The sequence below is a fragment of the Anguilla anguilla genome, chromosome 15, assembly GCF_013347855.1.
Source record: "Anguilla anguilla isolate fAngAng1 chromosome 15, fAngAng1.pri, whole genome shotgun sequence".
NCBI classification, from domain to species: domain Eukaryota; kingdom Metazoa; phylum Chordata; class Actinopteri; order Anguilliformes; family Anguillidae; genus Anguilla; species Anguilla anguilla.
In genome coordinates, this window is record NC_049215.1 from 10,545,825 (window position 1) to 10,564,429 (window position 18,605).

At 47.7% G+C, this 18,605-nt stretch overlaps 1 protein-coding gene across 2 annotated transcripts in view; it reads left to right on the plus strand.

Annotated features, from left to right (window-relative positions):
• Nucleotides 1–2,563: 2,563 nt before the first annotated feature.
• The window catches only part of LOC118214263 (activin receptor type-2A), a 58,815-nt gene continuing 42,773 nt past the window's right edge, over nt 2,564–18,605 (plus strand). The window contains exon 1 of one of the 2 annotated variants that reach the window (XM_035394085.1): nt 2,564–4,262. In XM_035394085.1, the coding sequence (XP_035249976.1) occupies nt 4,208–4,262 (55 nt within the window). In that variant the 5' untranslated portion in view covers nt 2,564–4,207. The remainder of the gene's footprint in view (nt 4,263–18,605) is intronic. The other variant, XM_035394086.1, reaches the window with a different exon arrangement.

Consider the following 18,605-nt stretch of genomic DNA (forward strand, 5'->3'; position numbering starts at 1 on the left):
ATGCAATTATTTGCTTATTTGTTGCATTTAAGAGCGCTAATCCAGAGCTTTGCGGCAAAATGTAGCATTTCTAAATGGTCAAGGGCTGTTAGTCTTCCAATGGGACATAGTCTTGACAGGAAACAGAAAAACATGATGATTGACTTCAGCACTTTGATTTTATTTACTTATTTATTTATTTATTTATTCACATTTGTGGAAAGCCCATGCAGACTACATGCCCACAACCCATAAAGGAGAATCCAAAGAGAGGAAGATGAAACATACGAGTGGAAGCAAAAGTATATTCTCTGATCAGTATATATTTTGTCATGGATGAGCCCCGTGGTTTTGGATCGAATCTGGATCGTGCCAGTGCCGACTGTGGCCGGTAGCTCCACTGGGCGACGTGCAGTTGGTGATTGCGTAGCCCAGGGTATGTAATGGTTCTGTTAGGAATCTGCATTTCATCGCTCGCTAGCGACCCCTGCTTGTCAATCAGGTGCCCATGGACTAAGTGCCTACTGCCGCATGTGAAAGGTCTTCCTCCGACTCCACTCTGTGCAAGCTTGCCGGTTGACTTAATTTTGCACAGCTGAAAATCAGGGGACTTAACACAAACAGCTGTTTCTGTAAAATGGTAAAACATATCCACATGTAAATACCATGAAATAAATGCTGATTGTCTGTACTTTTGTCTCATATTTATTATATTTTGATCTCAGATCTAAATGCCTTAATTATATAGCAAAGATAGCATTTTACTCTACCTTTACAGTACTTTTGGAGGGCACTGCAGCTTGCATATACTGCTAACTGCCCTTGATCTTAATATGATTCACACGAGCAGCTGCCTTCGTACCTCGTTCTGCTTTTGATGTGGTCTTTCTGTCATTTCGTCCAACCCCTGTATGTCACCAGTTGACATTGTAAATTGACTATTGGCAGCTTACAGTGTAACATTTACAAGAAACACACACATTACAAAAATAAGTTTTCACAGGTTTACCGGCAGGCATCCGTACATTCTCGCTCGTACAATTTCACAATGCCAAGAGGTTATTGCTATAAAGATTCATAGCATATTTCGAATATAATAAAATTTGACGCATGACTCAATGACAACTAACACTTTTGAGTATTTTCTTCGCATTCAGATTATTCATACAAAATGATGGAACCGTAAGCATGTGTGTTGCCTAGGCAAAAACATCTTGGACTTATTACAGTTTTCAAAGTGTTTTTATAAAATGAAATGACTCCATGCCTTTTAATGCGTTCAGCACACTAACATTTGCCTGTCTTTAAAAGTAGCGCTGGTATCAAGTAAAAAAATCACTCAAGATTTAGATTTATTTAGTCAACAGAGCATTTGGTCATTTTCTGAGTCAGACTGAAGACGCACCTCTACAGACTTCATCTAGGTGACCTCAACCCTGTATATCTCAAAATAAACTATAACATTTTTGAAAAAACTTTTTAATAAAAATGACAAAATTTTAAGTAAGTAAAACTTACATTTCTGAGTCAGACTGAAGACGCACCTCTACAGACTTCATCTAGGTGACCTCAACCCTGTATATCTAAAAATAAACTATAACATTTTTGAAAAAATTTTTTAATAAAAATGACAAAATTTAAAGTAAGTAAAACTTACATTTCTATGTTGATGCACATTCACTCTAGCCAGAATGGCAATGGATGGCAGGTCTAACAGAGAACAGTGCCTACTTTGCCTGCTGTGCCTGACTATGACAAGATGGTGAATTCATCGAAAAATATAGGCCTATATATATAAATTCTAAAAATATAATTAATTAAATATACCTGTCATGCTTTGCAATGCATTTTGGTTTTGAGTTCATGTAAAAAAGGATCAAACCTTGGAGGCATATAAATGTCTTAATCATGTAAAATAAAATGGAGGAATCTGTTTTGACATTGTTTCTCAACATTTAAAAAAAAAATCAACCATCTATCACAAGAATCTGGAGAAGGAGCAGGTGGAGACTTTTTTGTAGTCTTGGCTTGCACAGCAGCACTTTCATAGACATGGAAACTTTCAACCCATGAAACGCCTTTCTGTATCACCATCTTCTGTGTACACCATCGGAGGCAGAAACGAATGAATAATTTATGCAACTGCTCAATCTGGAATTATGCTTGAATCTAAACACTCAGTTTGTATCACAGCTAATCATTCCATAGCAGAAATCTGTCTTTTCTTGAGTGTGTGCTGATAAACCGCATAATCTTAAAACTGTGATAAGACAAACATCCTATCAATCATTCCGAACGAAAGGAGTTGCTCTCTGTTGCTTTCCTCTGCGAAAACAACACAACCTCGTCGATAATCGTCCTTGACGCTTCAGAAGTGTGGTTTCCACCAATAGAAGGATTGTGCGGGGAGATAATCAACCAATTATCTCTCCGAGTGAATACAACAAGCAGGGCATAATCTTGTGGGGGATTGGTTGGGTTTCGGAGTCCTTTGGCAATTGGTGTGGCATTCCTCTATTTTTATTGGACACGCGGAGATGTCTATCAGTTGTAATTTGCCGTGCAGAAGTACTGCTGGTGACGCGAAAAGAGTGGGGAAAAAACAAAAACAATCAGTGCTGGCCGCCATCTTGAATTCAGTCTACTCACTGAATGAGAGGGAAACGACTGGAGGAAGATCGTCGGTCAAGGAGACCCATGACAGCTGGAGGTTTTAAGCGAAATACAGTCGAAAGCCTAAATTAATACCAATCGAAAGGCAGCTGTTTTAATCACTCTTGGCTACCGCGAAACGTTGTGCGCTTCGACAGTGAAGTTATTTTGTAACCTAACGTTAGGTTTGAACTTGTCGCCCCGATCGGGTCCTACCCGCAGTTAGCTTAACTTATCCAGCTGGCTTCTTTCACACAACCAGTCTGGCGAAGGCAGCAACGTCACTCGTCGTTTTTTAGCAAAATATGTATAAAAACAAGTATTGTTTTTTTTACATGCTGCAACGCGGTGGATCTGTCATGTTGGTTGTCTGACGTCTGGAGAAGAATACAGTTGAACAAGGATCTTAATTTGCGGTGTATTTTTAAACCATTGCTGACTGATAAAGTTCAGCTTCCCGTGTGGAGAAGAGCCTTTGGAAATCTGGACCGTACTTCTGACTTGGCAAACATTAGCTGAATGGAGGTTGTTTCATCTTCAGCCTTTTTGGATTTAACACTCGAATAGAACGATTTTGCAACATAATGGTCTGAGAGTAAATAAACAGTGTTGCTTTACTGTATCGCCACGAGTTGCTGTTTGGAAAGTTCAGATGGCATTGCTGCTGCTTGCTTGCTAATGTAAATGATATGAATCGATGCAGAATTTGGTGATAATGCAAATCCTAAATATGTCACCGCTCCCGGACTGTGCGATGCCGTGTTTCTCTACCTCTATATTACTGCAAATAATCAGCAATTAACTTTAAAAAAACAACCTTGAGCTGGCGGAGCTGCTTCGCTATCCAAGCCAAGGCTATTGATCTTTGGTGTAGCCAACTAACGTTAGTTATCTGCAAAGATAATTGCTAGTTAAGTTATCTGAAGCGTTGTAGATAGCTAATAGTTAAATTGCTAACATTAAGTGTTAAATGATTTTCAGCACCAGCAGTAAGGTGATATGCTGGCTAATATGAAAGCTGGCTAAGTTATCTATCAACAAGCAAGCTTGCGGTAAGATATTTTTTTCTGAGCTACACTATTAACTATTAACACTAGCGAGTGCTATCTATTTCTGCCAAGTATCCGCTGTGATTTTTCACCGTTGGATCCCTCAGATGTTTAGCTTGCTAGCTGGCTTATTCCTTCTCTAAAAACTGGGTTGGTAGCCAGAAAACAGTATATCTGACGAAGTTAGCTAGGCAGATGCAAGTGAAGAACATACAAGCCCAATGACACGTTTTTCGAGTTCGGTACGATAAATATAGGAGCCGGGAACGGGGCCTTTTCCAGCAAAGATCTGGGATTTTCCAGCGTTGAACTACATGTCAGTTTTATTTGCAATGAGTTCGTTTGATTTTTCTTCTTGACGGACATTTAAAGCAAGCCAAATTAACAGTAAGCTTGAAAGAATGTGTCTATTTCACAAATTCAAGTAGCAAAATACACACGGCACAAGAACTGAACACCAGCCCCTTGTTGAACTAAACGAAGCCGAAGGATTTCCTCGAAATAAAGGATTTGTCACTGGATTGACCATGGGAACAGCAACCAAACTAGCCTTTGCCGTGTTCCTAATTTCGTGTTCCTCAGGTGAGTGGCTATCTTGTACACGTCTGTGGTGGTCGAGTTGTTTCAGGTGCAGTGTGTCTTTGTATGCGAATGCTGGCTAAAAACCGCATGTTTATCTTTGTATTAAGCGGAGGTGATGTAAATGTAACGTCTGATTTGCATGGCTCTTATCCAGCAAAACAAGGTAACTTAAGCCCGTACCGTTCCGAAAGACAGCTCCTTACAGTCAGTAGTGCGGGTCATTTCTCGCTTTATCCCCAACACGAGAGGGGTCGATTTATTGGTTTGTTGACAATGGATCAGCTATGTTGGGCATTGAGTCCCCTGCTGTTCTTTGTTCTACACCGAACTGTAAAAAATGTAGCTAAATTAACTGTATAACCTTGACCGTGGAGCTGAATGAACAGAGTGCTGAAAGGCTAGCCGAATATGTTCAGCACAAGGAGTGTGACCCCACAACACAGCGATAGGGGTAGCCTTACCTTGCCAGCTAGCTAGATAAAAATGGTCTTACGTGGTGTAGCCGTGCGTGCATTTTTATATTAGGGCAGCTTCCAAGCTACATATATTATGTATACAGCTATGTCAATAATGCATATGTTTTGGGGCTCAGTTTAAGGCTGGTGATAAACGGACCCGTATCAGTTTTGCTTTTGATCAGTTGGATCGCTATTTTGTCCTCTGTTTTTGCCATTTATAATAAACAAACGCAACATCTACTATCAGTGTTTGAGTACTAAAGTTTGACAGCTCGAGAAAGGAATCGATATCGTAGTAACTTGTAGAAGTTGTGCACTGCTTAATACATTTTAAAACAAGGGTTTTTTTTACCAAGAGCTTTAGTATTTTGGTAGATAAAATAAGTTGCCCTGTTAATGGAAATTAAATAATTCCTTACATTTTGACAGTGTAATTGCACGTGTCGTCACTGATTAAGTCAGTTAGGCTGCCCTGCTGTCAGTTGAAAATTAAACTTCGGCTCATTATATAGCAAAAAAGAACCACAAGTGTCACATTCGCCACCCGTAATCACCAAAGAAACGCTTTGTTTTGAAATGTAGATGTAAATATTTGCGTCTTGCGGTCTGTTATTGAATCCGAGCGGGTGGTGAATACCATTGCCGTATTGTACATTGGTACACATTGCCTTTCGTTTTGTTTGCGTAGCTGCAAGTGGTAATTAATTTGGCATAGTCGGCAGGACCACGCTTGGAAATGAATTTGTTTAATGAACCAATACGTTTGGTTCATTTTCCCATCTTTAATGTTCCAAGCCACTTTGGCACAGCGGTGACCTTAAAGATTCGGGCATCACCGTACCCAGTGAATGAAATAAACGTGCACTGGTTAAGACATGCGCATTTGCATTGAAATCTCCTTAGCGCCTATGGTTTTGTGTGTAGCCATGTTGTACTGTTGAGATGCATGCCTCACGTGTTTGTAGATGGAACGAACATCCCTAAAGGTAATCCATAAACTATCATGCAAATCACCAGGCTTCAAGCCCTGTGTGAGCAGTAAGTTTTCCCTTGTTGTTGGATGTGACTGAACTGATCCATTCTTCTTCTGGTTTGCAGTCTCAGGTTTGGTTTGGTTTGATAGATTGCTGAGGGGAATAACTTGCATTAGACATAATGAGGCTTGGACATCTCTCCCCCCCCCCCCCCCCCCCCCCCCCCCCCCCCCCCCCCCCCCCCCCCCCCCCAGAAACCCCTAGGACACTGAGTGATGTTCAGCGGGGAGGGCAGTGGGTTTGGTCTCGGGTCGGGAGAGGGGACGTAGCCGAAAGAGCTGTGTTAGCGCGCGTTAGCGCAGCAGACTGGTGCTGGGAGCGTGCCCAGAACGAGGTTAATCACACTTTCGCTAATCACACAGAGCTTTGCACAAGATCACATTTCCCGAATTTGTGGGCGGGAAGCGGTTTGTTGGTTTTCGTCCCTTTTCGGGACGGGACTGCGCGGCGTGCCGTGGGTTTTCTCGCCACTACCCTGTGGCCCCGCCCACTCGCCCTTCTATTGGCTGTCAGCGTCGACCACCGTTTCCCTTTTTCAGAGGTCGCTGTGCCCAGCGTTGAGCGGGTTAACCCTTTACCTCCCGCCGCTCTCTGGAGAGCCTGCGTGTGCAAGCGGAACGTGGCTTTCGCTAGCGCTGCCGACGGGCGGGCCAGCAGCGGGCCTTAAACGCTTGGACGCCTTCGGCTCCCCGGTCCTCCAGCCAAGCGCGCTTTCAGGCGGGACCGGCGTCTGTCGATGCGTTTAAAATCGGAGCCAAGAGAGAGAATCTGGCCCGCGTGTTCCGCTCTCACCATTTGGAACAGGCCTGTTCCTCAGTGTGTCGCTCTGTGAGGTGCCATGTAGCCCAGTGTGCAGGGGCATTGCAGGTCTGTTCCTCAGTGTGTTGCCCTATGAGGTGCCCTATAGGCCAGTGTGCAGGGGCATTGCAGGTCTGTTCCTCAGTGTGTTGCCCTATGAGGTGCCCTATAGGCCAGTGTGCAGGGGCATTGCAGGTCTGTTCCTCAGTGTGTTGCCCTATGAGGCGCCCTATACGCCAGTGTGCAGGGGCGTTGCAGGTCTGTTCCTCAGTGTGTTGCCCTATGAGGTGCCCTATAGGCCAGTGTGCAGGGGCAGTGCAGGTCTGTTCCTCAGTGTGTTGCCCTATGAGGTGCCCCATAGCCCAGTTTGCAGGGGCATTACAGGGCTGTTCCTCAGTGTGTCGCTCTGTGAGGTGCCCTGTTGCCCAGTGTGCAGGGGCATTTGGGCTGCTGACAGTGGTTGAAATGCTCGGTGCACACAGTCAGAAAGGGTGTGGCCAGCAGAGGACAGCTGGCTGGAGAGCTTGCAGATGTCACAGAATTCAAATTACAGTAATAGAATTACCGTAATTTGCGGCATCTTTTTCTGTTGCCCCTTGGAGAAAGTACGAGTTCACTACGCAGGCTGCATTTCCAGTTTTGGCTTTTAGTTTGAGCGGGCTCTTGCACTGGCATATTAAACAGAGCGAAGCTCTTATGTCATAAAATAAAGCATCTGGAGAAGAGCCAATAAAGCAGGCTCTTAATTTTATTGCGGCTCCTAATTTCAGCGCGAGATTGATGCATAGGCCCGCGGGTTCTTCTCCGCACATTACATTCGGCCCTCTTTACAGCGGACGTGGAGTTTTGCTGACTTAAGTAAAGGCGAATCTGGGAAATCGTGCAGCGTCTTCACTTAGGAAGATAGCTGTCAAGTTAATCCCGTATATGAGCCTTTTCACAAAAAAAAAAAAAAGCTGCGGCAACAGTTGGTCGGTCAGGGTTATCCTTTGAAAGCCGAGTGACAAGTGAGAGGTAATAGCATTAGCCGTGCACTTTGCCCTAGTGTAGGCAGTGGATTACCTCCGAATTGCCCAATAAAGCGTAGCTTCAGCCGGTGCAGCTTTTGAGCGGTTTTATGGCTAGGTTTCACGTACACTTTGTCCGTTATTGATATTTTGTATGCATCCAGTTCGATTTAATAGGAATGAGACCGTCGCATAAAATGTCCCGTTAGCTTGCGCTGTGGCCCCGGAGCTGTCCGCAGTAGTCCCGGAGTAGTCCGCTATAATCGGCATTCACTTATGGCTAAGGAGCTTGAAAATTGCTACTTGACATTAGCGCAGTTTTTGTGAGATTACATAAAGCACTCGTTGGCGTGGTTAAAAACTCAGCGCACGCTTTGGCCTTTGATTAATATCGGGGAGCGTGGGCGTTTCTTGGTAGCGTGGCCAGCTAAATGGAACTGGACTGAAGAAGAGACGCTCTCGCTGCCGTCTGTGCGCGCGTCCGCCGCTGGTGCTGTGGAATGCTAGCGCTCTTCTCCCGTCACGGGATCGTTACTCAACCTTGCAGCAAGTGTTCCGCGGAGAGTAAAATACTGCCCCTTCTTTTATTTATAGCCCCTTCTGTTTTTCTTCTTCCCTCTTCTGTTCCTTCCACAAAACCTCTGTGCGGCCCGGCCGCGCTCAGTTTCCATACGTTTATTGACGCGCAGAAATGTTTCTTAGTCGCTCTGTGTCCCGGGGTCGTCGAGTCATGTCCCAGGAACATTTATCCGCCATATAGGGTTTGCATCTGAGGATGGCGGTGCCGTGCGCTCTTGCAGAACGGAAATTTTTCAGCCACGAGCTCAAATTCAGCGCATGTTAGGCCTATTCCTTTCCATGATGCCTACTTTTGAGTGAGGTTCATTCCTCTCTCGTTTAGTTTAATCACCAGGCATGGTGTGCAATGTATATCAACTGCTGAACGTAGTCGTAGCTCCCTTGCTCATTGCAGGGCTTGGGGTGGATCTAGATGCGCTTACCAGCATCTTTTAAACAATCTTGGAATAAGTTAACTTATTTGTCACATTCTTAAAACCTGCCCCTGGATACATTTGTGAAAATTGCCCAGAGCCACCCTCTATTCAACTTGAAAGCCGTATGAACATCTACAGCCTCAATTCACTGATTATGATTGTTTTCTCAAATAAATGCCTCGCTGCCGTTTTGCGTTTTAATTAATACCCACTCCTTGTTGCAATTCTATTCCGTACAAATGCCACGAATGAACACAGATTGCTGTTTATATGGCTTGATACAATATATAAGATTTATCTGATGTTTAGTTGTTTTTTTAAATAGACCCTTATTCCTGTCGTTGCTTGTTTTATAAACGGTCGTATCTTGAGCGATTTTTCTGAGGTGCGTCACGGCATTACCACAACTCCAGATGACATTCAGCTTGGTTTAATCAGATAACATGTTTGTTTGGAAACCACGTGACCACATGACGCTTTTGAAGCAACAGTTTTTTGATCTGGTATTTTTAGCAACTTTCCAGTCTGTAGATTATGAAAAGGTGTCAAAATGTAGAATACTTCACCAGCCCCCAGATATATTAGTGGATTATTATTATTATTGTTGTTGTTTGTTATAATAATAATAATAACAATAGCAACACTAATAAAAATAATCACTACTGTTGTTGTTAATTCTATTGCTATTGTTATTGTTGTTATTATTATTATAATTATTATTGGCAGCTCTGAGAACATGGCTGTTAGTCTACATGGAAGCTCATAGACTCATCAAACTTGATTGGTTTGTGCAGAACCCAGCCAATCACAGGCTCCGGCCATATGGTGCCGGCTGTCCAAACGGTGGCGTGGAAGCTAACGGTCGAAGTGTGCCATATTGGATTTTCCACTTGGACTTGAGCTAATTGAACCTTTGAAGGGCACGCAGTGCTTGAAAAATCTCCTTCACGTAATACGCCGTTCGGGAGGACATGTCAATTTCCCTCCTTCACCGCCGAAGTGTCTCGTACGAAGCTGTGAAGGAAAAACTGCTCCTTCAAGGGTCAGTTCAATACAAGCATTCCTTTCTGCTTTTCCGTGGCTAACACAAAATCTATCAACAAATAGCCTTATCTGTGTAGTGTCATCAGCCATGTTTATTTATGGTCCTATTGATGCCATAAATATTGCTTCAGTAAAACAGAAGGACGTTTTGTGCATGTGCATGTAGTGCCATATGATTAGTACAGCACGTCTACTCGAGAGTTCAGAATTTCCTCTGTCAAATGACTTGCACATAATTGAATGTTTTGCCCTCACTTGTTTGCAGCAAGCTATAAGAAATGTTGCTATAGTGACATGGAAATTAAACAGGAATTCTTAAGGAGCATCTATTAGCCTACCTAGTTCAACTGGCAGCTGAAGGCTGTCAAGATACAAGGTGCTGCTGTTGTGGCTGGCACGTTCTGTTTATAATCCATTTTTCTCAACGTGCTCTTTTCTGTTTGCCGTTGCCTGACTCTGAGAAAGATATCTGTCAATTTGGTGACTCCACGAGTTCAGCTGAAGGAAACTTTGCTCAAGTCAAATTTGCTTCGTGCCAGTGAAGGAGCGTGTAGCACTTCTGGTAAATTACGGAGGAAATTGTGGCTTTTGACAAAAGTAGTGATTTGCTAGCAGTGCTGATGAAAGCTTTCTAATGCCGTAAATGCCCCCACACTGTGTTCCAGCACATTTCCTGTGCGGTGTTACAGGCCTAAACTAACAGTGGCCACCATTCCATAGCTGGTGCGCATAAATGGGACTCGGAGGTTTGCCATAAAGCGAACAGAACCTTTACCCGTATGTGGAGTTCCGGATCAAAGGAGTATTTCTCTAGAGAGAAAATGAATGGGAGTTTCACATAATGGTCCCTTTCACAGTTTGTCTTTTAAACCGGCATTTACAACTTGGACATTTTTATCTGCACACATTTCTCTCTCATATAGCGCCGGTTCCACTGAATTCCTGGAACTAACAATAAGTCAAATAACTTCAGGAAATTACTCATGAGAACTGGAACAGTAACAACAGTAAAGATATGTACAGCGATGTGCAGTGCTGTCGCTCAGTACGGTCGCTCAGTGCTGTCACTCGGTACTAACGTCTTGTCCTCGTAAAAACATGCTTGACCAATAGGGTGTGATTGAGCGTGAGCGTTGAACTCTGGCACGGGCTCGTGCCGGCATACGCCCTCTTTTACAGCATCGGGCTGAGCACGTTACAGGGAGCCCTTTCAAGTGCGAGGAGCTGCCTTCCCCGACAGGACCGCACGGCGATGAGTCAAACGCTTCACCTCACACGCTGCAGACATCCTGCGCCGCTTCCTGGAACGCCAAATGTCAGCCAGCTCCGCGTTTTACCGCCTCGAAACCCAACGACTCAGCCCCAGCACGGTTTCCCCTCCGTAAATCTCGACCGTGCGAATGCCGCCTTTCTTTTTTGCCGGGAAGCACCGCGCTCTTCCGTCCTTGGCCACCGCGGAGACGGTTGTCATCGTCACAGCAGCGTTTGCGCTCCAGCGAGCCCTCTGTGAGCGGCAGGCACAGCTTGGACACTCTTGTCCCCCGGCTCGCTGTTTGGGCACATTTCAGGTTACCCGGATTGTGTTTTGTGAGGAGGTCTCTCCAATTACCTGTCTCGTACTCTCACTCTCTCCCCCCCTCACCCTCTTTTCCCCTCTCCCCCCCCCCCTCTCTCTCTCTCCCTCTCTCCCCCTCGCAATCTCTTTCCCCTCCCTCTCTCTCCCTCCCCTCACCCTCTCTTCCCCTCTCCCTCCCTTCACCCTCTCTTCCCACCTCCCTCTCTCTCTCTCTCCCTCTCTCTCTCTCTCTCTCTCTCTCCCCCTCCCTCCCTCCCTTGCTCCCTCTCCTCCCCCCTCTCTCTGTCTCCCTCTCTCTATCCCCCTCTCTCCGTCCTTTCCTCTTCCCCTCTCCTTCCCCTCTCTCTGGCTGCCAGTGGCTGCACTGCGTGGGGATGCACCGGGCTGAGGCCTGTAGACCCAGCTGAGGCGGAGAGCTTCTCCCTCAGCGTGTCCTGTGCGTAAACTCCCTGCCTGTCCCTCCCGCTCAAACTGAGCAGCCTGCCCTGCCTGTCCCTCTCACACTGAGCAGCCTGCCCTGTGTGTCCCTCTCAAACTGAGCAGCCTGCCCTGCGTGTCCCTCTCAAACTGAGCAGCCTGCCCTGTGTGTCCCTCTCAAACTGAGCAGCCTGCCCTGTGTGTCCCTCTCAAACTGAGCAGCCTGCCCTGCGTGTCCCTCTCAAACTGAGCAGCCTGCCCTGTGTGTCCCTCTCAAACTGAGCAGCCTGCCCTGCGTGTCCCTCTCAAACTGAGCAGCCTGCCCTGTGTGTCCCTCTCAAACTGAGCAGCCTGCCCTGTGTGTCCCTCTCAAACTGAGCAGCCTGCCCTGCGTGTCCCTCTCAAACTGAGCAGCCTGCCCTGTGTGTCCCTCTCAAACTGAGCAGCCTGCCCTGTGTGTCCCTCTCAAACTGAGCAGCCTGCCCTGCGTGTCCCTCTCAAACTGAGCAGCCTGCCCTGTGTGTCCCTCTCACACTGAGCAGCCTGCCCTGTGTGTCCCTCTCACACTGAGCAGCCTGCCCTGCCTGTCCCGCTCAAACTGAGCAGCCTGCCCTGTGTGTCCCTCTCAAACTGAGCAGCCTGCCCTGTGTGTCCCTCTCAAACTGAGCAGCCTGCCCTGCGTGTCCCTCTCAAACTGAGCAGCCTGCCCTGTGTGTCCCTCTCACACTGAGCAGCCTGCCCTGCCTGTCCCGCTCAAACTGAGCAGCCTGCCCTGTGTGTCCCTCTCAAACTGAGCAGCCTGCCCTGCGTGTCCCTCTCAAACTGAGCAGCCTACCCTGTGTGTCCCTCTCACACTGAGCAGTGTGTGCGGTGATGACCTCATTAGCTGCAGGGCCAGTGGGGGGGGTTTCCCCCATCCCGGTGACCGGCAGGGAGGTGGGGGCGATGTTTCCCGCGGTCACGCTCGCCAGGATTAGCACAGGCTCGCGCGGGAGCTCCTGCGCCTGCGAGAGCGTGCGGGAACCGTCCCAGGATGCCGTTCTGCCCTGCGGACGAGACGCAGCCACCGGGCCTGTGCTGCTTTCTGCCGCTGTGCGGCTGCACGTGTGTGGGAATGTGGGGGGAAAGGACTGGGCCCCACCAGGAACAGGGTGTCCGAGTCTGAGAGAGAGAGAGAGAGGGAGGGGGAGAGTGAGAAAGAGTGAGGGAAGGAGAGGAAGAGACAGAGAGAGGGATAGAGGGAGAGAAAGGGAAGGAGAGGGAGAGAGAGGGGGAGAGGGTGAGAGATGGAGGAAGGGAGGGAAGGAAAGAGAGAGAAGGGGAGAGGGAAGGAGAAGGAGAGAGAGAGGAGGGTTTGTAGAATGTATTATAAGTACAAGTTTCTTGAAAGTATTCTGGGTTTTAAATGAAAATAAAATGTATATTGAACCAGATTGAGAGATGCCTAATTCTTAAAGGAATTGTCCAGTCCTTTGAGAAATTTGCCTACTTGTAGATAGACGATAAGACCGATAAGATGATTACATCATCAATTTCATCCCCATGGACCCAGAACAAATTTATTAGACGATATGAGCTGCATGGTCACTGTGTTAGCTCTGTCAATGGCTGCAGATAAAAACAACTTTAGCTCCATAGAATAACAGAAATACACCTTCCATCATCTCCTAAGCTGGACAGTCACTTATTTAAAATAAGTGAGTGTACTGTTTCATCGCTTTCATAAGGTCAGTGTAAATTGGCCTTTTGAAGTGCCAGTCATGAAGCGCCTCTGTGCTCTTTGCGCTGGACGGGAATGTCCTCGTGTGTTTCGGGGAGGGCATTGGAGAACGTGTCACGCCGAAGCATTCGCATGGCTAAACGAGGCGTTATATTTAAACGCTACAGGAACTCGGCCAACGTGAACTCGGTCACCCTGCACGGCCCCCGTTGGCGGTTGGCGGTTGTTGGCAGGCTAGCGCGGTGCGCGCTAATGTGAATAATATGAAAATAAGACGAGAGCGCGGCTCCTTATTACGTTCAGCGGAACTCGTGCGGGAGCGTGAAAATTAAACGAACCTCGAACGACCGTAACTTGGGAGAAATTTAAAAAACAAGAAACCCGAAAACTCTAAGCAAGAAGAATGTGCTGTGAGGCTGGTGAGAGGTTACGTTTGCTTCTGGAGACCTCCGATAATTAGCATGCAGGCGCCATTATACCGCACCTATTATAGGTGTCGCTTCTCAGCCTAGTTTTAGTGCGTGCTATTTTTACCCCCTTAGTTAAGCGTCACCTTTTTTTAACACGTGAACAATTCTTTATTCACTTGTGGATATTTCTAGAATATAAGAACAAGCGGCGTTCAACTTTTGGCTTCTTTCCCTTTTAATTGCGCTGGTCGTGCTGTGTGTTTGACTGCTCTGTTGGCATGTAATTTATTTTAACATGAGCAGCCTTGGTGTAATTAGAATTGTAGATTATATCCCGCTTTTGTAGGTGCTGCTTCACACAGCGATGGGTGCAGTTAAAATGAAACGCCTATGGTACCGTGGAGCAGAAACGTCTGTGGTACCGTGGAGCAGAAGCGTCTGTGGTACCGTGGAGCAGACAAGTCTATGGTACTGTGGAGCAGAAGCGTCTATGGTACCGTGGAGCAGACGAGTCTATGGTACCGTGGAGCAGAAGCGCCTATGGTACCGTGGAGCAGAAGCGCTGTGGTACCGTGGAGCAGAAGCGCCTGTGGTACCGTTGAGCAGAAGCGCCTGTGGTACCGTTGAGCAGAAGCGCCTGTGGTATCGTGGAGCAGAAGCATCTGTGGTACCGTTGAGCAGGAGCGCCTGTGGTATCGTGGAGCAGAAGCAGCTATGGTACTGTGAAGCAGAAGTGTCTATGGTACCGTGGAGCAGACGAGTCTATGGTACTGTGGAGCAGAAGCGTCTATGGTATCGTGGAACAGAAGCATCTGTGGTACCGTGGAGCAGAAGCGCCTGTGGTACCGTTGAGCAGAAGCGTCTATGGTTTCGTGGAACAGAAGCGTCTGTGGTATCGTGGAGCAGAAGCAGCTATGGTACTGTGAAGCAGAAGTGTCTATGGTACCGTGGAGCAGAAGCGTCTATGGCAGGGATCATAAACTCTGGCCCTCTGGCCCTCAAATCCAAATCTAGCCCTGGTTTTCTTTTCTCCCGGGTAATTAGTGCTACTGATTGGCCGAACTGTCTTCACACCTGGCTCCCAGGCAAAGGGAGGGTGGAAAACCAGCAGTTCTCGGCCCTCGAGGACCGTGAGTTGCTGACCCCTAGTCTATGGTACCATGGGTCCTCTTTTCCCTCTGTTGGTAATTCATATTAATCGCCGACTGTGGCTTCCTGATCTGCTTGGAGTTGCAGTGATAACTGCAGTAACCTTGTGGAGAATGTAGGCTAAACCCGTATAAAAGCAGACCTGTGTTTAACTGCAGTTCGTTGCATTCTCTGGCTCTGGCTGAAATGGACCTTTCTTCTCTGAAGTCCAAGGGCTTCATTTATCTATTGCGCACGAGAGAGAATGGTTTTCTTTTTCTTCTCTCCACAGATCTGTAGAAGTCTTAACGCGTTGAAAGGAGTAGTTCTGACCCTGCGGACTCGCGTCACTGAGTGCTCTTCAGTCTTCCGCGTAAACGCCGTCAGTTTCGGCGCAGGCGGCTGCGAAACCCGAATGAAGAGGTTTTCTGAATCGAAGTCAGGGGCGAAACGTGTGAAGCTTAAAAAAAAAATAATAATAAATTTCACTTCCTCTGCGGTGGTGTTTTGAACCGCCACGTGCCAAAATGACACACAGTTTTATTTTGGCTTGGGAGAAGAGCTGCGTGGAGCGCGGGCGGGTGCTTGTGTTGTCATACGCTCTCCTGCAATTAGTCTTAGTCTCATTCTCTCTGCTACTGACACGCTCTCCTGCAATTAGTCTTAGCCTAATTCTCTCTGCTACTGACACACACTCCTGCAGTTAGTCTTAGCCTAATTCTTTCTCCTACTGACACACACTCCTGCAGTTAGTCTTAGCCTAATTCTTTCTGCCACTGACACACCGCTCTCTGACACACACTCCTGCAGTCTTAGCCTATCACAATGTCACCAGAGAAGGCACTCAGCACCTGGTGATGTCTATGGGTTACAGACTTCAAGCAGTCATTGCATGCAGAGGATATATGATAGAGTACTGAACATGGCAACTTTCATTTACATCTATGTCCCAACCATTATGGTGCCCTGAAATGGGGAGGCTATGTAAAAAATAAAAATAAAAAGTGCTGTAATTTCTTCATGGTGAAACCAAAGTGTATAAAAATACCCTGAAATAAAAGCTGAGAATGTGCACTTGAGCCACATGTGAATTGTTTCATTATCACAATTAAATGTAAAAATGTGACGTGCATAGCCAGATCAAGAAAAAAAAAACTCCACTCTACACAATGCCTCGGGTCGTGTTGAACTGGAGCGCCAGACGCTCAGACGGAAGGCACAGAGGGCCGTACGCACGAGCCGATTTGAGACGCAAGACGACGTCGGCCTCTCGAACGCGCTGGGCTCATGCAGGGGTCGCGACCCCTGTGACCCGCGGCTCCCCTGGGCTGAACCGGTCGACGGGGGCGGTGTAATCGACCCTCCCTCCCTCCGTCCCTCCCTCCCTCCCTCCCTCCCGCCCGCGGCCCTCCCCATTTACTCCGGCGGTAATGGCTTCGATTTCCCGCCGTGATTACCGCGACTTTTCCCCGCCTCTTAGACCCGCTGCTGCGGTTCAGACTCCGGCCGCGAAAAAAAGAAAAAGGCTAAAATCTTCTGGGCGATCGTACCGCGTGTGCAAGGGGACTGGGATTCGTTTTCAGGTTTGGGGTAATTACACTTTTAAAAAATTAATTACGTTCTTCTCCTCGCTGTAATTCGTCTTTGTGGGGTATGTTTTTTGCGCTTCAGAATTGAACTTGTGGCCCCTGTGCTGATGAAGAGATAGGGGGCCCCCTGTGATAAATGGGACGGGCGCGTCCGAAGACGCGCGTGCGATTAACGAGCCCCCCCCCCCCCCCCCGGAGGCGGGGTCCGTCCCCCGCCTAACGGCGTGGCCGCCGCTGGCAGTGACAGTGGCTTCCTCCCGCGAGGATCGCCAATGATGAACAGCGGTGGCTCCGTTTCCATGCCGATAATGAACAGCACCTGCTCTGCGTCTTTTACACGCTTTCCTGGCACCGGGGGGGAGCCGTCTGCCAGGGCCGGCGAAACTATCGCATATCTTATTTACCCGGAGACTGCGTTACTGTATTACGGACACATTCAGGACAAAATCCCCTGTGTTTCCAGATACTTTTAAACGAGTGTCTGTCTGTCTGCATATGTGAGAATGCTTTTCCGGAGTTTTTGAATATACCAGGGAACACATTAAAGTAGTTCGGAAGGTATGTGGTTTCCAAATGCACTGCGCTTTATTTTTAGGATGCATTTAAAAATGCTTTCAGATAATTTAGGAAAAGCACAATTTGACCTGCGGCTGTGTGACCTCCCGAGGCCTGGAGGCGAGGTTTTTTGGGTGGCCGTGCTGGCCGTACGTGGTTTCCCTCTGTATTATCAGCAAGACCACGCCCTTCTGACGTCTGAGGTCACGAGACCGCGCGCAGTGGACGGCACTGCGCGCAACTGATGTAGAATTAAGAGAACGATAACTGCGCCTGCTTTGTGCATTTTTAGCTGGACCGCAACAGCGGGGCCAGCCTTACAAACGTGAATGTCTGTGAGTGAGTGACTGAGTGATGAAGTTGCACCATTGGTCGGCCGGAGAGGTCCGGCCATATACTAGGTTTTGACCTGGTCTTGTTATTCAGAGGAACCGGTTGAATCTTAAACATAAATAGCAACTTTGATGCACTTGGCCTGCTTACTGCTCATTCCTGCTCATTCCTGGTGCTTTTTCTGGGTAAACTACAGCACACCCTGTATTTACGGTACAGTGGGCACATGCTGGTGTATTTGGAGAAAGTTCACCCCTAAAACAGCCCAGAGCAGGACCGTGTGACTTCTCTTCACAAGAGAGCGCACCTCGAATTTAGACAAATCACCCCCCTGGTGACGTTGTCAAGACAAGCCACTCTTCTCTGCAAAGTTCAGAGATGTATATAGCAGCAATCATGCCATTTTCTTATCATTTCAGTATCCGTCATCCGTTTTAACAATTTGGTGTGTCAGTGTCGTCTAAACTTGAGCGCATGCTCCCGTTTCCCTGTTCCCCTTCCCTCAGTCTCCCATAATTCATTGCAAAATCGTAGTAGTGTAGTTTTTACAGTTACAGTTGTCGAAGGTTAACACAGTTGGTAGGCTATTTGTTTTGAGAGGGCAAACTGGAGTAGAGCAGGCAGCGTTAGATTCCTGCTTCCTGTTCCTTATAGAGTAACCCCACCGCGCAGGTCCCGTGAGGTTATGCTGTTCCAAAACTTCCGCATGAAGCGGTGTCTCGCTCCGCCGCCGCTCCCCGCTGCAGCTCCCGCTCCCCGCGGCGGTCAGAGTGCGCCGCGCGGTAGATTTGCGGAGAGATTATCTTCCGCGTGAAGGCTAAACGTGAGCCGGGTTCGCCGGCGGCGCTCGCCCTGCTCGGTGACAGATGGCTCCGCTTTTCTAAGCCCGGGCTTTGCGCCGTCAGGCTGATCTCGCTGCCCTCGCGATGACCTTTAACCTGCCGTTAACCTCGTTTTCTGGGGCACGTTTTCTGTGCCCCAGAATTTTCTAGCATTTTCCGTCCATAAGCTTTCACCCTATCGGCCATTTCAGAAGGAAGGTATTTAGCCTTGCGGTTGGCTAAGTGTGCAGTTTGTCTCTGGCAGTACGGAGGAGCAGTGGAAACGAGTCAGTTAGCGGCTTGGCGGGCTCGGCCGCGGGAGAACGAGAGAGAGGGGAGGAAGGAGGAAGAAAGGTTCTCTCCTCCTTTCGCGGCTCCCCTCCCCTCCCCTACCCTCCCCTCCTCCCCGGTCGTCGGGAGGAACGTGAGTCACGTCTGGCGGCCTCGACACCCTTCTC